Source organism: Hemicordylus capensis, chromosome 3 (assembly GCF_027244095.1).
Source record: "Hemicordylus capensis ecotype Gifberg chromosome 3, rHemCap1.1.pri, whole genome shotgun sequence".
NCBI classification, from domain to species: Eukaryota; Metazoa; Chordata; class Lepidosauria; order Squamata; family Cordylidae; genus Hemicordylus; species Hemicordylus capensis.
Genome location: NC_069659.1, coordinates 292574624 through 292599089, shown reverse-complemented (window position 1 = coordinate 292599089; position 24466 = coordinate 292574624). Strand labels below are relative to the sequence as shown.

Here is a 24466-nt window from a genome sequence, read left to right as displayed (position 1 = left end):
AGCTTTTAGCCAGAGTTCTTTACACATTAGGTTTGTTACAGTTCTCACATGCAATCCAGAAGCCATATCTATGTACTTTTCTCCCCACCACATTACAACAATTGTTTTTTAAGGCTGTCAACTTAATTTGGTCCACATTTTGTAAGACTGCAAAATGCTATGTTTTTGAGGGATATCACTTTGGTTGAATACTAAGCTATGGGTCGTTGGAATGACTGTAGCCAGTCTTACAGGAAGGAAAATTGTCAAGCTACTTTGGCAAAACCTGAGGGAGAGATAGAAAGGATGGCAGTACATTGGGAAGAATATATTGCAAATAGGTGTTTATAATAATGCAAGCTGCACTGTGGATCCAGGTCCAGATTTTGTCTCTTCTCCAAATACTCATAAACAGCACTTAGCTACGTTACAGATCACAAATTTGAGCTGGCCATAGCCAGCTATTTAAAGGGACCTCTGGTGCTGCTACTTGTCCCTAGTACATGCAGAAAATTTATGGAAAGGCCCTTCATCCATTTTGCTCCAGGCTTTGGATGTGCTAGACAGTAGTGAGAGAAATTTGCTGCTGCTGCTTAGTTTTTCCAAGACCTGGTATAAAGTAAAATGGATTTCACTTCAATTCTTTATGTTTTCAGATAACTCTTCCATCTGCTATGAAATGGCAGATCTTCTCATTTTCTCTTACGTATGGAGAACTTTGGGGTTGGGGGGAGGCATGACTCTGTGTGCTGGGTCACAGTTAACCAATAGACAAAAAAAGTCTAGGGTTGCTACTGGCAATTTGTGGTTCCCTGCCTAACTTATATAGTGCTTCAGCATATATTTTCCATAGTGATGTGAGCAAGTGCATGTGTTTGCTCTAGTTAAGTATGTGTCCTTGCATAATAATGCCTTCTGTTCTTGATTGCTTTGTGCCACTGAAATTATCTAAGGATTGTCCAAGGTTAAACCTTACTGATGTGGAAGGGTGGTTAATGGGTTGAATCTGAAGAACTGTGAAGGAAAATAGCTGCTAGTGTTGTATCACAAATGCTTGCACAAGAGTTCACACAGTGCTGTAATAGGCAAGTTCTATAGCAAGTTTCATGATTCTGCTTGTGCAAGAGTAGTTTTCAATTTAGTGTCACTTTTTTATTGCAGCATTCTAGTATAAGGTAGAATGTAGCCTTTCAATGAGCAGAGGACACGTTCTGCATGTGGTGAGGCATCTTTGGATTCAACCTAGAGTTTTAAAAATGCCTAGATCGTATCTAAAGAATTGCATATCAAAGATGCCTAAAACATTGACTGTATTAGCTATATTATTGAACTGGAAAGTAAGGATTGGATTCTGTTAGATCATTCCTTTTTGTGGTGCTTGTTAACTTTTTAACTTAATATGAAATGATGGTTGCAATATTAATTTTTTTATCTTAAATATGCTCACAGATTAATAATCTTTCTAATACATAGTAAATGCAGTAATATGCAGTAAACTATATCTTAACACATCATATTTCTTCATTTTATTTATTTATTTAACATATTTTTCTGCCGCCCAAAACTTGCAATTCTGGGCAGTTTACAATTAAAATAATTAAAACAATTAACTCAATTAAATAATTAAAATCATTTAAACATTAAAATCATTAACATTAAAATCCTTTAAAACCAACATTAAAAATTAAAACCATAAATCTAATTAAAAGTCTGGGTGAATATGTGTGTCTTCAGTGCCTTTTTAAAAGTTGCCAGAGATGGGGAGGCTCTTATTTCAACAGGGAGCACATTTCAAAATCCAGGGGCTGCAATGGAGAAGGCCCATCCCCAAGTAGTCACCAAATGAGTTGGCGGCAACTGCAGACGAACCTCTCCAGAAGATCTTAACAGGCTATGGGGCTCATGGTGAAGAAGACATTCTCTTAAATACCCAGGGCCTAACTGTTTAGGGCTTTATAGGTAATAACCAGCACCTTTTATTTTGCCTGGAAACGTTTTGGCAGCCAGTGTAGTTCTTTCAACACAGGAGTAATATGGTCTCTCCTAGATTACCCAGAGACCAACCTGGCTGTCGCAGTCTGGACCAACTGCTGTTTCCAGACAGGGTACAAAGGCAGCCCCACATAGAGCGCATTGCTGTAATCTAGCCTAGAGCACACATGTGTGCATTTATTTCTGATTGCTTGTTAGTTTTGCCAGAGCAGCTAATTATCATTTTTTTCTTAAGCACTACTTCACATCTGTACTTTTTCAACTAGCTTTCTGGCTGCTATCAGTACATAGAATATAGTACTTCCCTAGCATACTCACCAGATCTTAAAGCTGCAGGTATAACTATTTTTGTTCTTTAGAAAATGGCATCCTTCTCTAATATTTTACCATATTTAGTATAATTTGATTCTTGGCAGTTCCACCATATAGGGTTAAAAATCCTCAAAACCCTCCTTTAGGCCACACTTCTTCCAACACTTCCGTAGAACAAGCCATACATTTTTTTAATTTACCTAGGTTTCCAGTTCAAGCCTTGCTTCAGTCATGAAATCAACAGGTCACCTTAAGTCTGAAAACCAGTGAATTGCGTAAACCTCCATCTACATTATGTTGGTGGTAGCAGTACTACTAATGTTCTAGCCTGCAGAGTAACTATAAAGATAGCTAAGATAATGCACATGAATGGCGTTGAATGCTTAAAGTGCTGTTTGATTGCTAGCTGTTATCTTGAAGTGTACTTCCTCTGAGTCAACTTATCATCCAACTAAAACAACTCTCATTCATCATCTTGAAAACACTGCAATTTCCCTTTTGGTCACTGTCAACATATGACTTTCCAAGATCTATAAGAGATTCTGTTCTAGCAGAGTGAGAGATGAATAGGTAGAATACTTCTTCATTGAGGGAGAAATGACTTTTTCTAATCATGTAGCCCCTTTTGCTAATCCTGCAGTCTTGTACCCATTGAAATTATGTCCATGATGGTTGTGTGAGCCTTGGAGTCATAGCAAAAATAGCTTCTCCCCCACCCCTATGCACACGCAGAAGTATTACTTGTGCTGGTCTTATTCAGGATGCTACCCACTTTTGTTTAGTATGTATGAGAAAGTGCCAAATATGGAGAACTGAGTCTCTTCTGTATACTCAGTGGTAACTGTGTGTAAGCAAAAACTCTAGTACTTTAATTAAAAAACATGCGTTTCTTGTTGAAACAGTTCCCCTGTGTCTGAGAATACAGGTTAAAAATTGTGTATAATGATGAATTTGTGGTTATCCCAAGAGTTAATCTGCTAACACACAACTCTTGTGGAAACTGCAGTGGTGGTAAAGTAGGAAAACTTAGATTCCTATTTATTGGAAACATTAAGTTTGCTGCTTAATCTTTGCCCAAATCTAAAATTGACTATTCAGGTAATTTTTCTGGACACAGAGTTGGGTAGGTCTTTTATTATCTATGATAATAAGCTTACTTGTTCTCACTTTCAAAATCAACTTATCTAAATCCTTCTTTATCAGTAGTTCTGTCAGCTGGAAGTTAATTTTAAGCAGGTCTCTCTAATCCATAGAAATATATGTACCTAAACAGTTACAGTACTCTTTCTGTATGCACAGCACATACTTGTGTGTTATCCTTAATAGTAGACTCAGTTTATTTTTCTTGTATACAAACACTTACCTAAAAGTGTGTTTTGTTGCTTTTGAAGATTACTATGGGTTTTTAAAGTGTTAATTCTACAAAATATGCATATATAAATATATGCTACCTCTCTCAATTTAGTATGCATCTTTATTATCTCAAATTGTGATTGTTGGTGACTCATAGGAACTTAAAGTGTTGTGCAAGTGCTAAAAAGATGTGAAAAGGTGACTTGTACTGTTATTATGCGTTTGGACAATATTTAAAGCAGTGACACTTTTTCTCCTTGGAGAGGTGTATATGATGCTATATGCATCTTTCCATAGAGAAGATGTGGAAGTTGCTGCTTTAGATATTGCCAATTTTCTATGCCTGAAAGCATGGAAAGAATATAAGAGTTGTTTCTGCATAGTGTTCAAAGCTGTCTTTAGTTGCCAAGCCAAATAGCAGACATGGGACATGTGTAGCAAAAAATCTTTGTATCACCATCAACAATTAATTCGGCTGTTAGAGATCATAAAACATTGCAGCCAATTTCCTCTATTTATTTTCTGCAAAAAAGGCTTTCATTAACTGGTAACAAATGATCTCCCCCCCCCCCACGCCCCATCAAATACTTTCTGTGCATTTAAGAACAGAGAGGCTAGTGTGGTGCTGTAAGTAAAGTTGTGCCATTGAGTCGGTATCGACTCCTGGCGACCATAGAGCCCTGTGGTTTTCTTTGGTAGAATACAGGAGGGGTTTATCATTACCATCTTCCATGCAGTATGAGATGATGCCTTTCAGCATCTTCCTATATTGCTGCTGCCCAGTATAGGTGTTTCCTATAGACTGCAAAACATACCAGCAGGGATTCGAACCAGCAACCTTTTGCTCCCTAGGCAAATTACTTCCCCACTGTGCCATTTAGGTGTTTAGGTTTTTCTTGACTATATTTAAATAGGGGGAGTGCTGAAGGAGTTGCCTGAGGTTGGGGCAGCTTTGGGTACTACATTTGTCATTGCATCAGTTTAGTTTAGTTGTTTATTTACGATCTTAGATCAGCTTAGATCACAAATATGGCTGAAAGGGACAGACAGCAAATGTCTTCAGCATAAAAATTGAAGATGATACGTTATTTCCAAAGAGGAGAATATTACAATGTAAAGAGCACTGCAACTGTGTGATCATAAATATAAGACAAGTTGGGATTTTTATCTTTCCTTTCCTTTCCAATTTTCTTCTCTTCCGTGTTGGTTGCTCAAGGTCCTTTCCCAAAATCTTGTAATCTTGATGTCCGACACAGATGTTGGATGGCTTTGCTATGAATGACCAAGAACCATCTAACTTTCTCAATTGTTTCTTAATTTCTCCCCTAGTATGTGAGAATGACTATCTGCTGTTTGAATGACTGGGGCGTAGAGAAATACTAGAGGTTTAAGTTGTTGTTAGAGTCATGGGGACTGTTGCTTGGGTCCTGTTCAGTGGTTAGATATAGTGTGACATACTACTTGATCTCAGTGGAACTAAATTCTGCAAAATTGAGCCCTTAGTACCTCAGCATAATTTACTAGGGTTTTTCTCTTTCTGGATTTACAGAGATATGAAAAATGCTGTAATTGGAAACAACAAACAAAAAGCCAACTTGATTGTTTTGGGAGCAGTTCCAAGGTATGTCCTCTGCTACTCTCCTTTTCACTGATTCACAGGTCTCAAGTTAAGCTATTAAGATTCTGGCACTTTAATTTGACTGACTTTTGTTGACTATGTCTTCATTGTAACTGAGATTAGTATATCTTTCTTATTGCAGAAGTAATTGTGTGGACTTGTCTTTGCTGCAAAGTTGGAATTTGTGCATTAAACTCTTGAAAAGATGCTTGCCCAAGGCCAAAACATCCTTGGTTAGCAGATCCTGTAAAAATAATGCAATTGGAAACAACTTTAGGTATTTCTCTATCTCCCACTTGCATTTGCATTGTGTAGAACAATTGAAAAACAGAAATGGAAAGGACAAAATAAAAACCATGATTGATTTATTCTTCCTCTTGCTGTAAATTCAGTTTTTACTACAGAATTTAGTATATTCTGTAGATGAAATTAGATGTCAAGGTTTTTATAGCCCTAAATAAGCATAAGTACTTGGAGGCCTGCTAATTGCTAGTCTTATGTTGCATCCTTTTGCAGCTTAACATCTTATTTGCATGTTGCATATGGGGAAATAAATGAAGAACAAACTGGTTTATTTTCCCAAGATCATTGTTGTAGTAGCAACACAACAGAGAGACCTGTCTAGCTAATGCAAATATTCTCATAGTTTTGATTTTCCTCAGCATTTCTAGTGATAGGTGCCATTTGTTTTCTTTTTGTGGGATTGAGGTTTTTAAACTTTCTCCATCAAAGCCCAGGCCTCGGTTTCAACAGTAACATAATCTAATCATAAACGTTCATGCGTCTGGTGATAAATATATATAGGACTACTTTTGAAACTTGTTATTCAAGTCACAGATGCATATATCTTTAGGTGTAAAGAGATATACAAATGTAACATGCATTTCTTCTAGGGAAAATGCACACTTTTTGGACCACCACCTAGAATTTTGTTGACTGTAGTGGTGTCGGACAGTCATGATGGTTCAAATGATTGTGGCAATCTTGAGCTTGTGTGCCTCCCCTGTCCTCTCCTGCCGCACAAAGAGAGAAGATTGAAAGCTGCTACTTCCAGTTTTGAATAAAATGCAGTTTTGCATTGCATCTGAAGTTGGGAAACTGATTTATTCTGAGACTAGTTCAAACAAACGAATCAAAACCCTGGTTTGATTCTGATTGTTTGAATGAACTACTGTTAGAATAAACTATAGTTTCCTGAGTTGGGACATAATGGGAAATGGCAGTGATTTCAAAGCTGAAAGTGGAAGCTTTCCATCTCCTCTTCTTGAGTACGGAAGAGGCGGTGGGGGAGTGCAGAACCATGAGACTTGTAAGCTCATTCACAATCTAAACCAGTGATTCTCAAACTTGGGTCCTCAGGTGTTATTGGACTTCAACTCCCATAATCCCCAACCAAAGGCCACTGAGGCTGGGGATTATGGGAGTTGAAGTCCAATAACACCTGAGGACCCAAGTTTGAGAATCCCTGATCTAAACCATGGTTTTGATTATCATCTGAACTTGTGCAGTATATTTCCTCTGCAAAATGAACTGGTTGGGCAGTATCAAGAGTGACATTAGTGCATGCCATTCTCTCCTGCCGCTACAGTCCCTGAGTATCACAGAAGACCATTGCAGAGAGTTGAGACATCTTCTGTAACAGTGTGAGATGTGGTGCAGGGGACTACATTGGATTTGAAAATGGCATAGATACCTTCTCTAAGATACAGTAATATATATCTTGAAAGAGCCTTCAGGTAATCTATACTCTATCCCAGTAGGGTTGTCTACATTGGATATGCTTAAATAGACTTTGTTTAACCTAATGATGCATCTCCAAATGCCAGTAGCAAAAACAAAAACAAAATAAAAACCCATGCCTAATCCTCCCATTGAATGGAATAGGTCTATAGGATTTCTTTAAAAGATTTTCTTGTAAATTCACTCTTAGACGATTGCTTTTAAAAATGTGTAGAATACTTGGGGCTTATAAAAAGGTCTCCAATATGTTTTGAGGACATGCATGCTGCCCAGGGAACTTACGCTGCAGCTGCCCTCTTTTTGCTTGTATTACTATGTTTTTGCTCTTCCTAAGCAAACTTACTAGGAAAGCAAGTGATGGTGAAGTTAAAGTGGGGAATAGAATACAAGCAATATTTAATCTTTGTCAGTAGGTGTATGAACATGCACCTTGAAAAGAAGAATCATATTTGTGGTGCATTATTTGGACATCTCAGAAGTTTTGAAAAGGTGTGATGATGCCTTTGATTATTTGGGAGAAGATGCTGGACACATGAGAAAATAAATATTTAACAAATAAGTTTTTAATGTGTTAAGTTTTCCTAACACCCCCCCCCCTCAAAAAAAATAAATAATCAAAATTCTGGTACTTCTGACAGCTCTCTGTCATACAAACTTGGTATTTTGAAACTCAGTCTTGCTTTACTGAAAGCAACATTATTAAAGATGGTCCTTTCATATAGGAAAGATAATTCAAAGTAGCTTGGAACTGTTAGAGCCCATTCATACACACATATGCTGGTGTAATGGAGTAATATATCTTTCAGGCACACAATCCCCCACAGATTTGAATAGAAAGATAGTTATGGAGGTAACAGATATGCAGCCGGTGAATTGACAGGAAGCTTTCATGATAATACTTGGCCTGGCAAGTGTGTATTCATTTTTGTGAAGGATTCTAAGCAAATATATTAGGTCATTTTTAAAGGTAAAATGTGCTGTTGAGTCAGTGTCAACTCTGGTGAACACAGAGCCCTGTGGTTGTCTTTGGTAGAATACAGGAGGGATTTACCATTGCCGTTTTACGCGCAGTATGGAATGATGGCTTTCAGCATCTTCCTATATTGCTGCTGCCCGATATAGGTGTTTCCCATAGTCTGGGAAACATACCAGTGGGGATTCGAACTGGCAACCTCTGGCTTGCTAGTCAAGTCATTTCCTTGCTGCACCTACCATACAATTCCATCTAGAATTGGGTTAAATTGGTACTGGCCTTATGCTGTGTCCCTTGGCCTTGGGCATGCTTGCTCCCCCTCCTCTCCTTTGCATGCAAGAGGAGGAAGGAATTCTACTTTCTGTCCTGGTTTAGAACAAGTCCAGCTTCAGATCTTGGCTTCTTTGGAAACTCTAGCTAAGATAACCAAGGCTCACTTGGTTCAGATAGATACTAGGGTGTGCAGAATCAGTTCAGATTGAAATGACCCAGTTCAGCCAGTTCATACATGAACTGGACCAGTCTCAAAAAAATGTGGCCAGTCCGAGTTTGAACCAGTCCTGGTCCGATCTGGACTGGTTCGATGGCTTTAAAAGTGTTCTAAGGGTGGCTGGGGGGAGAATGGCAAGAGGGCACTTTACCAGCTTCGTCATTGTCAGCGGGGTGGCAGCAACCCCTCTAAGCCTTGTCAGTCCTCCCCTCCAGTAGCACAGCCTGCGGCAGCCCAGTTCCACAGAGTCTGGAAGCCATTGTGTGACTTCCACATATCCAGAAAGGCCGGAACCAGACTGCCACCAGCCCACGCTGCTCAGGGAGAGAGCCGGTGGGGCATAGAGGAGCCACTGCTGCCCCACCAATGACAATTAAGCCGACATGGTGCCCTCTTGCCATCCTGCCCCACCCCCGACCACCCTTAGAATACTTTTAAAGGATTCCCCCACCCCTTTGCTTACAAAGGAGAATCCTTACTGGGTTCTCCTTTACAAACATAGCCCTCAAACCGGTTTGACCGAATGGACTGGACCACCGGCCAGTTTGATTGGACTGGCGGTTCAGTTTGAATTTGGTTCAAACTCAAACTGAACTGGTTCCATGCACACCCCTAACAGATATAATCTTGCTCTCAGACAGGATCAAAAGTAGACTCCTACCTTCTCTCATGCATGCACCAGAGCCTAGGGGACGTTGTATGATGCCAGGATTCAATCCTGCTCTGTGTTGTATCTGAACCAAGTCATTGTTAACAACTCAATAAGTGAAATGCTTCAAGTTCACTGCAAGCATAATAATTTATGCAAATAATAATTATGCAGGTGTTAAAGTTCTCGCTTGATCTATTAGACACAAATTGCACGATATCTGGCACCTGTCAGTGAATTATTGAAGATATCCTTTTGTCCTCCCCCACCAACCCCATTCCCCGCAGCAAAAAACACCTCTCCCAACTCTAGTGTAGTGATGTGAGAGGAGGTATGGGACCGAAGATCAGGGGAAAGCAAAAGCCTAACCTACTTTTAAGGTGGCTTTACAGTACATACTACTAATAGAATAAAATATAAGACTTTTTCTCTCTGCTTCTTGCACAATCTTCCCCTTTTACTCTTGGTAGAAACTTAACAGGAATGAATGCTTCTGTTGCTGTTTCTGCTCCCTTCATCTCCTTTCCCTCCTCAGGCAAAGTTGTGAATGACAGTGGCTCATCAAGAGAAGTCCTGATGGGAGCCGATCTGGTGTACAGGTGTTCTCGCAACAACTATTGAGAGTACAATTTTACCTTTTCAAGCCCTACCTTTCTCCTCATCTGGTCAATGAATACTCAGAGGGCTAACAGTGATTCCCTGGATTTTCCCACACATCTCAGCTGAGAGTGTGGGAAAATGAGGAAGGACACATAAAATGATGTGGGCCAGATTGAGCTCATGGATTAATAATTTGCCATCCCTAATTTAATCTGTCACTATTGCAGTTGGCTGGTACTTGCAATTGCCTGGTGCCTAAAAGTTTGAACTTATTAGCATATAAAGGAAATCCTCTGGTGCAGGTGTAGCCATGGACATCAGTCTCCAAGTATTCAAACGAAAAGATCTTGAGAATTGGAGTGGCTGTGGATTCAGCACAAACATAAGAATCAGTTAGGAAAAGGGAGAAGGGATATGGAGGTAGTCTTCACCTATGTTTGTCAAATTTTAATGACTTCAGAGCAGATGGTGATGACCAAAAACTTCTTATGCTATTATGCAGTTTATACAAGACTCTACTTGATAGTTATGCTAAGCATGCGAAACTGATCACAGTGATAAATTGAGTACTCATTCCGTTCAACCTATCCTGTTAAGCTTGTTCTCAGTGCTTGGAGTTGTTTGGACCTGCAGGAGGTACCTGAACTTACTTAGATGAATAAAAAATATTGTCATATGCAACCTCTCTTACTCTTGTTGCTGGAAATACATAAAAATGAGTGATTTTGCTGATGTTGCTATGTTCTTGTTGGTACCTGTACTATGTGCTGATAGCTGCCTGTTGGAATAGGGAATTGTTGGCTGCTTTTTAAGCTGAAGCAACCTCTTCTCCCCTCCACCACCACTATTCCTCATTTTGGAAAACAAGTAAGGCTTTGAAGAGAGAGTGCATAGTTCTGTTTACCTAGCCAGAGAGTTAGAATGAAGTATTAAAACAGATGAACACATCCTTGTACACATGATAACATCAGGGCCATGGCAAGAACACACCTCTCCTGATGTCACTGGTGAACATGCTGACATGATCTTGGCATATCCATTAATCATGTGAGAGGGGTATTGATTGGATTGCCCCTGTGCATGTGCTCCAACAGGGCTGAGAGCACATTGGCATGTCCACCGGTGACATCAGGGTGGGCACATACTTGCTGTGGCTCTGCTGTTATTGCATATGCAGGGCTGTGTTCATCTGAAGAGGCCACAAGTTTCCATGGCTGTATACATTGCTGCATCATATGCAGGCCTATTTGTCTTTGTTGTAGCTCTACAGCTTGCTTCCCAAGGTAAACATCTCCTATCAGTGGGTAGGATGTTTCTGTATAACAGCATCATCATATTTTCAAGCCGTACTACTTGGGTTTCCTTGGCATGTGTTGCCAGAAGGGACAGCACCTCAGAAACTGAGCAGCTGCTCCTCAACCATTAGATCAGACCCAGGAATGTAGCACTACTGCACAAACAAGGCCTAAAAACCTCTAGTGGGTGCCAGCGTGGCAATTACTCTTCTCTCCTGCTATGTGGCTTTGACATCAAACATCAAATAAGTTGTGATACCCTCAAACCATCTCAGCTGCACAGTTGCACAGAAATAACTATGGATCAAAATTTAAAAAAAAATCCCTGTTTGTTTTGTCTCATCTTTCTTTAAAAGTAACAAGAGTGGCATATAAATAATACACTTTAGCCAGGGCCACTTCACACATTAAAGTGCTCTTCAAAACTCTTAGGTACAGGTGGACCTCATTATTCGCGGTTTCTTGTAGAAGAATATGCACCTCATCTTAATATTCGTCGTTAAAAGGTTAAAATCCACAATTCCTAGGTGGCTGGATGTCATTTCCAGCCACCATTTTGCTTGAAGGAGCGATTTTGTGGCTCTTTCGTTAAAATCCCCCCATGTGATTTTTGTGTGTGGATAATTGTCCAAATTGGTGGGGGGATTGCTGGACAGCTGGAGATCTACGGAGCACTGTGCAGCACTTTATTTCAATTATTTCCACTGTCTGAGTTTTTTGCCCTCCAGGAATCTAGTGCCCCAATTCCCATTCACTCAATGACTCGTTATCTGCGGAAATTGGTAGGGACTGGAACTCCCGTGGATGACCAAGTCCATCTGTATATAAAGAAAGTATAGCATGTGAATGTAAACACATGTAGCATAAAAGTTCATCCGCCAGGGAGTTGTGACTGGTCATAGGTCCCTTTTGAGTGTACACCTGGGTTATAGTGGTTCTACTGCTTATATCACTTGGTTTAGAAACTGAAGGTAGTTACATTTATTTTCAATCACTTTGGTCAGAAGCCCAGTTAAATAATCACATTTCCATAAGATTTGGAAGAGTTCAAATGTTTTTTAGAATGTTTCTGTCAGGTGTGCCTTCATTGTACATGTGGTGTTAAAGCAAACATGTAGAATGCACTACTGAGACCCTTGCTAAAGAGGATTAATAGAATCTCATGATCCTGTTCAGGACAATTCTTTTCTGCAGACTCTGCATGGGATGTAAAATAAGAGATTAAAGTACTGATTCTAATTAATGTAGCACATGGAGGCTAGAGGGGGAGTAAGAATGCCCTGAATAATTAACATTTATGTGTGTAGAAACATATGAGTAGGCTAATTACCTAGGTTAAAGGATGCATGGAATTAAACACAATATTAAAAACAATGATTTAACTATTGAGAAGGATATGGGATAGTCTTCATAGGTAGTAGGAGCAAAAACTGGTAGAATTGCAGAGTTGGACAGGACAAGATATCATTTGCTGCTTTGAGGCTAGATAGCTTTCTCTTTATATCTTGGGAATCTATAACAAACATCTGTTCAGCTTTTTCTTAAACTGCTAAATAATACATGAGCCAGCTGAGGTGGTCAGTATCATGACAAATGCTCATTATGATATTTGACAAGGTCTACCTCCCTAGAGATGGAAAATGGGTGATAACATTGCAATGCTTTCAGTGTATTGTCATGCTTTTATTGTCTTGACCATTAGGCCTGCAGTGTCCAGATGTGCAGCAATGGTATTAAACTCTTTTCAAATCACAAAAACTGCTATAAAATTTCATCAGTGTTTTCAGAGGAATGAAATTGAAAATTGAAAATAGTGTCCTTCAGCTCTTACTCCATGGAGAGAGTACAATTTGTTCATTGTTACCCTAACCTTTCCTTTGTGTAAACATGAATTGCAGTTTTACCCTAATAGTTTGGGTAGGGATAAAGAAGGGTTGATAACACACAAAAAGCTGTAAATGCAACAGTGCTATAACCCCTTTTTCCATTTCTGAAGGGATAGATTTTGCCAAAAATCGCTATGAGCATTAGTCACCTGTGATGGTCCCAATACTATAATTTGTGGACCTGGCTCTTAGAAGATAAGGAAAAGGTACTAGAACCTCCTTAAGAGCCTTTTTGGCCATTGGGAAGGTTTTCTAATTCTGAATTCATCTTTGTATATTGAATCTATCTTGATATTTATTTTATTGCTAAATTTATATACTGACTTTCATTAAAACAATTCCAAGGTGGTTGGGATCCTACTACTGTCTTTAGTGGTATAGGAAGAACATACCAACCTGCCATCTTCTGAGTCAGACCCTTGGTAGATCTCAGAGATGTGGGATGGCTTTCCCCCCCATACTTTCCCCATTTAAAAATATCAATTTCTAAAACTTCTACTTGGCTATCTTAAAAACTTTTGAGAGACAGTGAGCAGAAATTAATATGGAGGATCTTTTACTGTATAAATAGGTCAAATGAAATGCCAGATCAGAACATAATTGTTACAGAGTCTGATGCTGAGGTGTCCAGCAGCTCCTCTTCTGTGATGACCCTGGATGTGGACAAGTTGCTTGGAATGGTGTGGCCTACCACCTGCCCTCTTGATCCTTGCCTGACCTGGCTTATACTATCTGGCAGGGAGGCTGTTGTAGAGGGCCTGGTAGAGATTATAAATGCTTCTCTGAGGGAAGGCAGGATGCCTTCTTGTCTTAAAGGAGGCAATCATTAGACCGCTTCTGAAGAAGCTTGCCTTGGATCCCTCAGAGTTAAATAATTACAGGCCTGTCTCTAACCTTCTGTAATTGGGTAAGGTGATTGAGAAGGCAGTAGCCTTCCAGCTCCAGGCGGTCTTGGACGAAACTGATCATCTAGACCCTTTTCAAACTGGCTTTCAGGCAGCTTATGGGGTGGAGACTGCCTTGGTTGAACTGATGGATGATCTCCAATTAGGAATTGACAGAGGGAGTGTGACTTTGTTGGTCCTTTTGGATCTCTTGGCAGCTTTTGATACCATAGTATCCTTGTGGAACGTCTGAGGGGATTGGTGGTGGGAGGCACTGCTTTGCAGTGGTTCCACTCCTACCTCATGGGCAGGTTCCAGATGGTGTCCCTTGGAGACTGTTTTTCTTCAAAATCTGAACTTTCCTATGGTGTCCCTCAGGGCTCCGTATTGTCTCCAATGTTGCTTAACATCTACATGAAACTGCTGGGAGAGATCGTCCGGGGATTTGGTGTAGGGTGTTATCAATATGCTGATGACATCCAAATCTGTTTCTCCATGTCAACACCATCAGGAGAAGGCATATCCTCCCTAAATGCCTGCCTGGAGACAGAATGTGCTGGATGAGGGATAAACTGAAGCTGAATCCAGGGAAGACTGTACTTACTGTGCAGGATTGAAACTCAGAAGATGATTTTGATCTGCCAATTCTGGATGGGGTCACGCTCCCCCAGAAGGAACAGGTATGCAGTCTGGGGGTGTTTCTGTATCCGAACCTCTACCTGTATCCCAGTTTGAGGCGGTCATCTAGGAGAGTCCATATTACTCCTGTGTAGAAGGAATTGCACTGGCTACCGATACGTTTCCAGGCAAAATACAAGGTGCTGGTTATTACCTATAAAGCCCTAAACAGCTTAGGCCCTGGGTATTTAAAAGAACATCATCTTCACCATGAGCCCCACCACCTGCTAAGATCATCTGGAGAGGTTAACCTGTGGCTGCCACCAGCTCCTCTGGTGGCTACTCGGGAACGGGCCTTCTCCATTGCAGCCCCTGGACTTTTGAATGCGCTGTTGAAATAAGAGCCTCTCCATCTCTGGCAACTTTTAAAAAGGCACTGAAGACACATTTATTCACCCAGGCTTTTAATTAGATTTATAGTTTTAAATAATTTTAATGCTGGGTTTTGAATGTTTTGAATCTTTAAAATGATTTTAATAGTTAATTGATTTGAAGTTTTGAATGATTTTAATTGTAAACTGCCCAGAGATACAAGTTTTGGGCGGTATAGACATATTTTAAATAATATATATATATATATTTAGGGTGTCAGGAAAAAATGTATAGTAAAAGAAAAATGGTTGGGGGAAGCTAGTGGCCCAAGCTGGTCCCAGCTTCTCACTCTAGGGCACTCTGTTGAGGAGCAGGTATGAGGATGTGGTCAGGGAGGCGGAGTGGCTGTGGACTATAAGAACAAGATCTCCCTTGTTAGGATCCCTGTTGAAGTGTCTGGCCATATTGAATGTGTGTACTTAATTTGGGGGACCAGGGATAAACTGTGACATGTTGGTATATGCTGCCCAACAGAGTCCCTAACTGAGCTGACATAAACACGTGGACAAATTTGTTGGTATGCTTACAGCTCGTTGAAGAAGTGTTTTGTGCCTCCTGAAAAGTGATTAAATGAAAAGCAATTGTCCCATGTATACCCGCATGCCTTTGATATGTCATCGAGTAAAGCAAAGCAAGTGTGAAAAGAGATAAAGTATAGCTTATTTTACAAAGATACTCTAAAGTGGCCTGGACACATTTGTTGGTACCCCTAGAAAAGATAATAAATAATTGGATTAGAGTGATTTTCCAAATTAACTGTTTTCTTTCATTAGTATCACACATGTTTCCAATCATGCAATCAGTCATTCAGCCTATTGAAATGGAGAAAAGTAGTGACTCTGCTGTTTGGTATCATCGTGTGTCCCACAATGAACATGGACCAGAGAAAGCAAAGGAGAGAGTTGTCTGAGGAGATCAGAAAGAAAATTATAGACAAGCATGTTAAAGGCAAAGGCTATAAGACCATCTCCAAGCAGTTAGATGTTCCTGTGACAACAGTTGCAAATATTAAGAAGTTCAAAGTCCATGGGACTGTAGCCAACCTCCCTGGACGCGGCCGCAAGAGGAAAATAGACCCCAGAATGGGCAGAAGGATAGTGAGAATGGTAGAGAGAAACCCAAGGACAACTTTCAAAGAGATACAAGCTGAACTCCAAGGTCAAGGTCCATCAGTGTCTTGTCACACCATCTGTTACTTTTTGAGTGACAGTGGGCTCAAAGGAAGAAAACCCAGGAGGACTCCACTGTTGAAAGAAAAACGTAAAAAAGCCAGACTGGTCTTTGCTAAAATGCATATTTACAAGCCACAGTGCTTCTGAGAAAATATCCTTTGGACAGATGAGACAAAACTGGAGCTTTTGGGCAAGTCACATCAGCTCTATTTCCACAGATGAAAAAATGAGGCTTTCAAAGAACAGAACACCATACCTACTATGAAACATGGAGGAGGCTGGGTTAATTTTTTGGGCTGCTTTGCTGTGTCTGGCACGGGGTGCCTTGAGTCTGTGCAGGGAACTATGAAATCTCAGGACGAATATCAAGACATTCTGGAGCTAAATGTACTGCCCAGTGTCAGAAAGCTCTGTCTCAGTCACAGGTCATGGATCCTCCAACAGGATAATGACCCCAAACACACAGCTAAAAGCACCCAAGAATGGTTAAGAAGAAAACATTAGATTCTTCTGACGTGGCCTTCTATGAGCCCTGATTTGAATCCTATCGAACATCTATGGAAAGAACTGAAACATGCAGTCTGGAGAAGGCACCCTTCAAACCTGACACAGTTGAAGCGGTTTGCTCAGGAAGAGTGAGCCAAACTATCTGTTGACAGGTGTAGAAATCTCATTGAGAGCTATAGGAATCGCTTGTTTGTAGTGATTGCCTCTAAAGGTTGTGCAACAAAATATTAGGTTAAGGGTCCCATCTTCTTTGTCCATGTCATTTTCATTTGTGTTATTATTTGAAATATTCTATTGCATCAAAACTCTAAAGCAAAGTCTGATTTTTGTTAAATGCAGAATAAAAAATGATGCATGCCAATTAGTTTTATCAGTTTCAGGTTATTTCAGAGACAATTGTGAGTTCTTCTTTTTTCGTGGAGGGGTAAAAACACATTTGTCCACGTGTGTACTTGGTCTCAGGTTTGGCATTGGAGTCTCCTAGGCTTGTGTTGGTGTAGGACTTCAATGTTTACTTTGGAACTAATTTGTCTGGGGTGGCTCAGGAGTTCATAGCAGCCATTACAACTATGGGCCTATCCCAAGTGGTCTCAGGACCAGCGCATGTTGCTGGTAACATGCTTGATCTGGTCTATCACTCTGATCAGGGTGATGTTCCATGGGTAGGGACTCCAATGATTTCACCATTGTCATGGACAGACCACCATCTGGTTAAGGTTGGACTCATGATCTACGGGGGCTGAAGCCGCAAGGTAGACAACTGGAGCACAAGTGGAGAAAGACTCGATTCAAATCCAACAGATTACAACATAGAGCACATTTGAAGATCTGTTCTCAGGCGATATGTGCACCAAAGAAGCGATTCTCTTCTGCCCGTATTGCATTTGTAAGCTCACTTCCAGCTGAGGAGTTCAGGGTTGTGAGAGGTCTACAGGTGAAACTCGAAAAATTAGAATATCGTGCAAAAGTTCATTAATTTCAGTAATGCAAATTTAAAGGTGAAACTGATATATGAGATAGACGCATTACATGCAAAGCGAGATAAGTCAAGCCTTAATTTGTTATAATTGTGATTATCATGGCGTACGGCTCATGAGAACCCCAAATCTACAATCCCAGAAAATTAGAATATTACATGAAACCAATAAAACAAGGATTGTAAATAGAACAATATCGGACCTCTGAAAAGTATAAGCATGCATATGTATTCAGTACTTGGTTTGGGCCCCTTTTGCAGCAATTACTGCCTCAATGTGGCGTGGCATGGATGCTATCAGCCTGTGGCACTGCTGAGGTGTTATGGAAGACCAGGATGCTTCAATAGCTGCCTTCAGCTCTTCTGCATTGTTTGGTCTCATGTCTCTCATCCTTCTCTTGGCAATGCCCCATAGATTCTCTATGGGGTTCAGGTCAGGCGAGTTTGCTGGCCAATCAAGCACAGTAATCCCATGGTCATTGAACCAGGTTTGGGTACTTTTGGCAGTGTGGGCAGGTGCCAAGTCCTGCTGGAAAATGAAGTCAGCATCCCCATACAGCTCATCTGCGGAAGGAAGCATGAAGTGCTCCAAAATCTCCTGATAGACGGCTGCGTTGACCCTGGACTTAATGAAGCACAGTGGACCAACACCAGCAGATGACATGGCTCCCCAAATCAGCACAGACTGTGGAAACTTCACACTGGACTTCAAGCATCTTGCATTGTGTGCCTCTCCATTCTTCCTCCAGACTCTGGGTCCTTGGTTTCCAAATGAGATGCAAAAGTTGCTCTCATCAGAAAAGAGGACTTTGGACCACTGAGCAACAGACCAGTTCTTTTTTTCTTGAGCCCAGGTAAGACGCTTCTGACGTTGTTTGTTGTTCAGGAGCAGCTTGACAAGAGGAATACGACATTTGAAGCCCATGTCCAGGATCCGTCTGTGTGTGGTGGCTCTTGATGCACTAACTCCAGCCTCAGTCCACTCCTTGTGAAAGTCCCCAACACTTTTGAATGGCCTTTTCCTGACTATCCTCTCCAGGCTGCGGTCATCCCTGCTGCTTGTGCACCTTTTTCTTCCACACTTTCCCCTTCCACATAACTTTCTATTAATGTGCTTTGATACAGCACTTTGGGAACATCCAACTTCTTTTGCAATTACCTTTTGAGGCTTTCCCTCCTTATGGAGGGTGTCAATGATGGTTTTCTGCACAACTGTCAAGTCAGCAGTCTTTCCCATGATTGTGATTCCTAATGAACCAGACTGAGAGACCATTTAAAGGCTCAGGAACCCTTTGCAGGTGTTATGGATTGATTAGCTGATTGGAGTGGGACACCTGGAGCCTAGACTGTTGAACCTTTTCATAATATTCTAATTTTCTGGGATTGTGGATTTGGGGTTCTCATGAGCTGTACACCATGATCATCACAATTCTAACAAATTAAGGCTTGACTTATCTCGCTTTGCATGTAATGCGTCTATCTCATATATCAGTTTCACCTTTTAATTTGCATTACTGAAATTAATGAACTTTTGCACGATATTCTAATTTTTCGAGTTTCACCTGTAGTACATGTCCATCCTCCCTTGAATCAGAATTTAGAAACATCAATTAACTGCTGTGACACTTATGAGTTCTTTGTGGTTATCTTGTATTCAGGCCAACTTGGACTCAGACCCCACAATTACTGCAGAGTCTGATGCTGAGTTGTCCAGCAACTCCTCTTATGTGGTTAGGCTGGATCAGTTTCAGTTTGTGATTCCTGAGGATGTAGACAAGCGGATTGGAGAGGTGCGGACTACCACCTGTTCTCTTGACCCTTGTCTGACTTGGCATATACTATTGGTTGGGGGGTTGTCGTAGAAGGCTTGATAAAGTAAAGGTAAAGTGTGCCGTCAAGTCTCTTTCGACTCCTGTTACCCACAGAGCTTTGTGGTTGTCTTTGCTAGAATACAGGAGGGGTTTACCATTGCCTCCTCCTGCGCAGTATAAGATGATGCCTTTCAGCATCTTCCTATATTGCTGTTGCCCGATATAGTACCAGTGGGTACCAGTGGGGATTCATACAGGCAACTTTCTGCTTGTTAGTCAAGCATTTCCCTGCTGTGCCACTTAAGGTGACAGAAAGCCTGATACAGATTATAAATGCTTCTCTGAGGGAGGGCAGGATGCCTCCTTGTCTCAAGGAGGCAATTATTAGACCTCTTTTGAAGAAGCCTATGTTGGATCCCTTGGGAGTTAAGCAACTATAGGCCTGTCTCCAACCTTCTATGGCTAGGCGAGGTGATTGAGATGGTGATGGCTTCCCAACACTCAGCAGTCTTGGAGTAAACATTATCTAGACCTGTTTCAAACTGGCTTTTGTGTGGGCTATGGGGTGGAGACTGCCTTGGTAGGTCTGATGGATGATCTCCAATTGGGAATTGATAGAGGGATTGTGACTCTGATGGTCCTTTCGGATCTCTTGACGGCTTTTAATGCTATTGGCCATAGTTTCCTTCTGGAGTGTCTGAGAGGGTGTGGGTGGGAGGCACTGCTCTGCCGTGGTTCTGTTCCTTTCTCTAGGGCAGATTCCAGATGGTGTCCCTTGGAGCCTGTTGCTCTTCAAAATCTTAACTTGTATGGTATTCCTCAGGGCTCCATCTTGTCTCCAGTGTTGTTTAACATCTACATGAAACTGATGGGTGAGTTCATCAGGAGATTTGGTGCGGGGTGTTCTCAGTATGTTGATGACACACAAATCTATTTCTCCATGTCAGCATCATTGGGAGAAGGCATAACCTCCCTAAATGCCTGCCTGAAGGTGGTGGACTGGATGAGGAATAACAAATGGAGACAGAATCCAAACACAACGGAAGTACTTATTGTGCAGGTTCCGAACTTGGGAAACTATTTTGATCTGCCTGTTCTGGATGGGGTCACACTTACCTAGAAGCAACAAGTACACAGTCAGGGAGTACTTCTGGATCCAAATTTCTCTCTGGTGTCCCAGGGAGGTGCTTTTTATCAACTTTGGCTGATACCCCAGCTAAGAACATAAGAACAGCCCTGCTGGATCAGGCCCAGGCCCATAAAGTCCAGCATCCTGTTTCACACAGTGGCTTACCAGATGCCACTGGAAGCCTATAGGCAGGAGTTGAGGGTATACCCTCTCTCCTGCTGTTTCTGCCCTGCAACTGGTATTCAGAGGCATCCTGCTTCTGAGACTGGAGGTGGCCTGTAGCCCTCAGACTAGTACCTGTTGATAGGCCTCTCCTCCATGAAGTTATCCAAACACCTCTTAAAGCCATCCAGGTTGTTGGCTGTCACTACATTTTGTGACAGAGAATTCCACAATTTTGCATTGTGTGAAAAAGTAATTCCATGTGTTGGTCCTAATTTTCCTGGCAATCAATTTTATGGGATGAATTTTATCCACTTTCTTCCCACCATGCATAATTTTATAGACCTCTATCATGTCTCCCTGCAGTCATCTTTTTTCTAAACTAAAAAGCCCCAGGTCTAGTAGACTTGCTTCATAAGGAAGGTGCTCTATGCTCCTGATCATCTTGTTTGCCCTCTTCGGCACCTTTTCCAGTTCTACAATGTCCTTTTTAGATGTGGTGACCAGAATTTTACACAGTACTCTCAAGTGTGGCCACACCATAGATTTATTTAAGGGCATTATAATATTAGCCGTTTTATTTTCAGTCCCCTTCCTAATGATCCCTAGCATGGAATTGTCCTTTTTCACAGCTGCCACACATTGAGTCGACACTTTCAATGAGCTGTCCACCATGACCCCAAGATCCCTCTCCTGGTCAGCCACTGGCAGCTCAGATCCCATCAGCATATACTTGAAGTTGGGGTTTTTCGTCCCGATGTGCATAACTTTGCACTTGCCAACACTGAACCGCATTTGCCATTTTGTTGCCCACTTACCCAGTTTGGAGAGATCCTTTTGGAGCTCCTCACAATCTTTTGGATTTCATTATCCTAAATAGTTTGGTGTCATCTGCACATTTGTCCACCTCACTGCTTACTCCAACTTCTAGAACATTTATGAATAAATTAAAAAGCACCGGTCCCAGTACAGATCCCTGGGGGCCCCCACTTCTTAGTTCCCTCCATTGTGAAAACTTTCCATTTATACCTAGCCTCTTGTTTCCTGTCCTTCAACCATGTATTTGTCCCCTTATCCCATTACTGCTAAGTTTCTCAGGAGGAAATTTGTCAAAACCTTTTTGGAAGTCCGGGTATATTATGTCAACTGGATCACCTTTATCCACACACCTGTTGACACTCTCAAAGAACTCCAAAAGGTTCGTGATGCAAGATTTATGACTTGGCAGAAACCATGCTGGTTCTCTCCCAGCAGGGCCTGTTTTTTAATGTGCTTTACAATTTTATCCTTGAGGGTGCTTTCCATCAGTTTGTCTGGAACAGACGATAAGCTAACTGGCCTGTAATTTCTCGGATTGCCCCCTGGATCCCTTTTTGAAAAAAGGTGCTACATTTGCGACTTTCTAGTCCTCCTGTACAGAGCCTGATTGCAGGGATAAGTTATGTATTTTTTCAAGGAGGTCAGCAATTTCACATTTGAGTTCTTTAAGGACTCTTGGATGGATACCGTCTGGCCCTGGCAACTTGCTGGTTTTTATTTTTTCCAGACAGTTTAGAACATAATCTCTTGTCACTTCTGTTTGACTCAGTTCTTTAGCCTCCGTCCCCAAAAAGCCTGGTTCAGGAACAGGTATATGAACAGTATCCTCTGCTGTGAAGACGGACGCAAAGAACTCATTTAGCTTCTCTGCAACCTCCATATCCTTCTTAATAATCCCTTTTACTCCCTCATTGTCTAACGGTCCAACCACCTCCCTGGCAGGTTTCCTGCTTCTGATGTATTTAAAGAAGTTTTTGTTATTCCCCTTGATGCTTTTAGCTAAATGTTCTTCAAACTCTCTTTTTGCACAGGGAAGTGCCCCCCTCCCCTGCTGGCTTTCTATCTTCATACTGGTTTTGTTTGCTGTTTACAGTACTTAAAGATAGTTTATTAGAAAGTTAGGTCTTAGCTATATTTGACAGCTTTTTAACTGTTCAAACTTCCTTTATAGTGGTGTGCATGGTTCGGTTCGGAGGCCATTGTCAAGGCTTCCGAACCAGTCCAGAATTCCGGGGGTTCGGTTCGGCCCGGGGGGGGGGAGAGTGTGTGTCTTTAAGGGGGGGGGTAGTACTTACCACCACCCCCGCCGCTCTCCCCCCTCCGGCGCTGGCGCTTTTCCAAACGTTGTATGTCACGTTGTGCGTGCGCGCGCCAGCAGCTAAAACATGCAAAGGGCGCATGCGCGCCACCAGCTCTTCCTGCTTTTAAGCTAGCAAGGACAACGACGGGGCAGGGGCGGCAGGGAGGAACTCTGCCGCCCCAAGAACGTTTGGAAAAGCGCCAGCGCCGGAGGAGGAAGAGCGGCAGGTGGGGGTAAGTACTACCCCCCCTTAAAGCTACACCCCCCCGTGCCGAACCGCCCTGCCGCGGTTCCGTGCACATCCCTATTCCTTTATCAAGAATATGAAGGCGGTAGTGGTACTTGCTTTTTCTTCCAACTAGGCTCCCTTGTGATCAAGGGGACTTGTTTCTGGCTCCCCTGCACACTTCTGCGCTAAACTCCATACAAAACTCCAGTGCCCTGTTTGCTGTCCTTGTTGGCTAATTTCTGTTGGCAAAGCTCTGGGGCCTTCACCCTTGTATTTAAGACCAGCAGGCGACTGACTGTTCTCAGGAATGTGATCCCCCGCCCCCCGCAACCACAAGCTGAGGCACTCAGCTGGAATTAATCCCCCACTAAGCCTACTCTTCTGTCAAAAACACAATCACTTCCACCCAGCCAGAAATCAAACCCTAGAAAATCACCAGCCCTAACAAACTTAGTCTCTCCTTTTCCTCTTGTTTTCTTGGTTGGTTGGTTGGTTTCCTTGCTGTGTTCCCTTGCTTGATATCTTTTTTAGGAGAGAAATACAAGCTTGTTGCTTCCTCTTGCTCCAAGACCAGCAGGCAACTAACTCTCCTCAGGAATGTTGCTTCCTCAGCAGACTAACAAACTCTCGTCAGGAATGTGACCCCTCCCACAAGCTGCGTCCATTTCTCGAGATAAACTATCTCAGAACAGTGATACATATGCTGGTAACTTGCAGATTTGACTACTGCAGTATGCTCTATGAGGGGGCTCCCTTTGTATGTAGTCTGGAAAATGCAGTTGGTACAGAATATTTATTTATCTATCTATCTATCTATCTATCAATCTATCAATCAATCAATCAAATTTGTACACCGCCCCAAGCTTTCATCTCTGGGCGGTTAACAACAGCATAAAAAAAGATAAAAACATATACAAAAAACATAAAACAACTTAACAATTTAAAAATAAACCAGAGATTAAAACCTGAGAAATTTAGGAAGCTGAGAAAGCTTGGGCGAAGAGATGGGTTTTCGGGTGTTTTTTTGAAAACTGCCAGAGATGGGGCGGATCGTATTTTAGTACGGAGTGCATTCCACAGTCTTGGGGCAGCAACCGAGAAGGCCCGTCTCTGTGTAGCCACCAGACGAGTTGGCGGTAATTGGAGATGGACCTCCTTAAATGACCTCAATGGGCGGTGGGGCTCATAGTAGAGAAGACACTCTCTTAAATACCCAAGGCCTAAGCCGTTTAGGGCTTTATAAGTTATAACTAGCACTTTGTATTTTGTCTGGAAACCTATTGGCAGCCAGTGTAACTCCATCAGTAAAGGAGTAATGTGGTCTCTCCGAGATGACCCAGAGACCCACCTGGCTGCCGCATTCTGAACCAACTGAAGTTTCCGGACTATGTACAAAGGCAGCCCCACATAGAGCGCATTACAGAAGTCAAGTCTAGAAGTTACCAACAGATGTACCACTGTTTTGAGGTTATTGATCTCGAGAAACGGGCGCAGTTGGCATATCAGTCAGAGCTGATAGAAAGCACCCCTGGCCACTGCC

General features: G+C 41.8%; 1 protein-coding gene across 3 annotated transcripts in view; it reads left to right on the top strand.

Moving 5' to 3' along the window:
* ARMC8 (armadillo repeat containing 8) overlaps nt 1–24466 on the top strand; it is a 126455-nt gene that overhangs the window by 18825 nt on the left and 83164 nt on the right. For 2 of the 3 annotated variants that reach the window (XM_053313094.1, XM_053313093.1), the window contains exon 3: nt 5186–5257. The exons of the other annotated variant lie outside the window; for it this stretch is intronic. In XM_053313094.1, coding sequence (XP_053169069.1) covers nt 5186–5257 — 72 coding nt within the window. The remainder of the gene's footprint in view (nt 1–5185; nt 5258–24466) is intronic. 3 annotated transcript variants of the gene reach the window in all.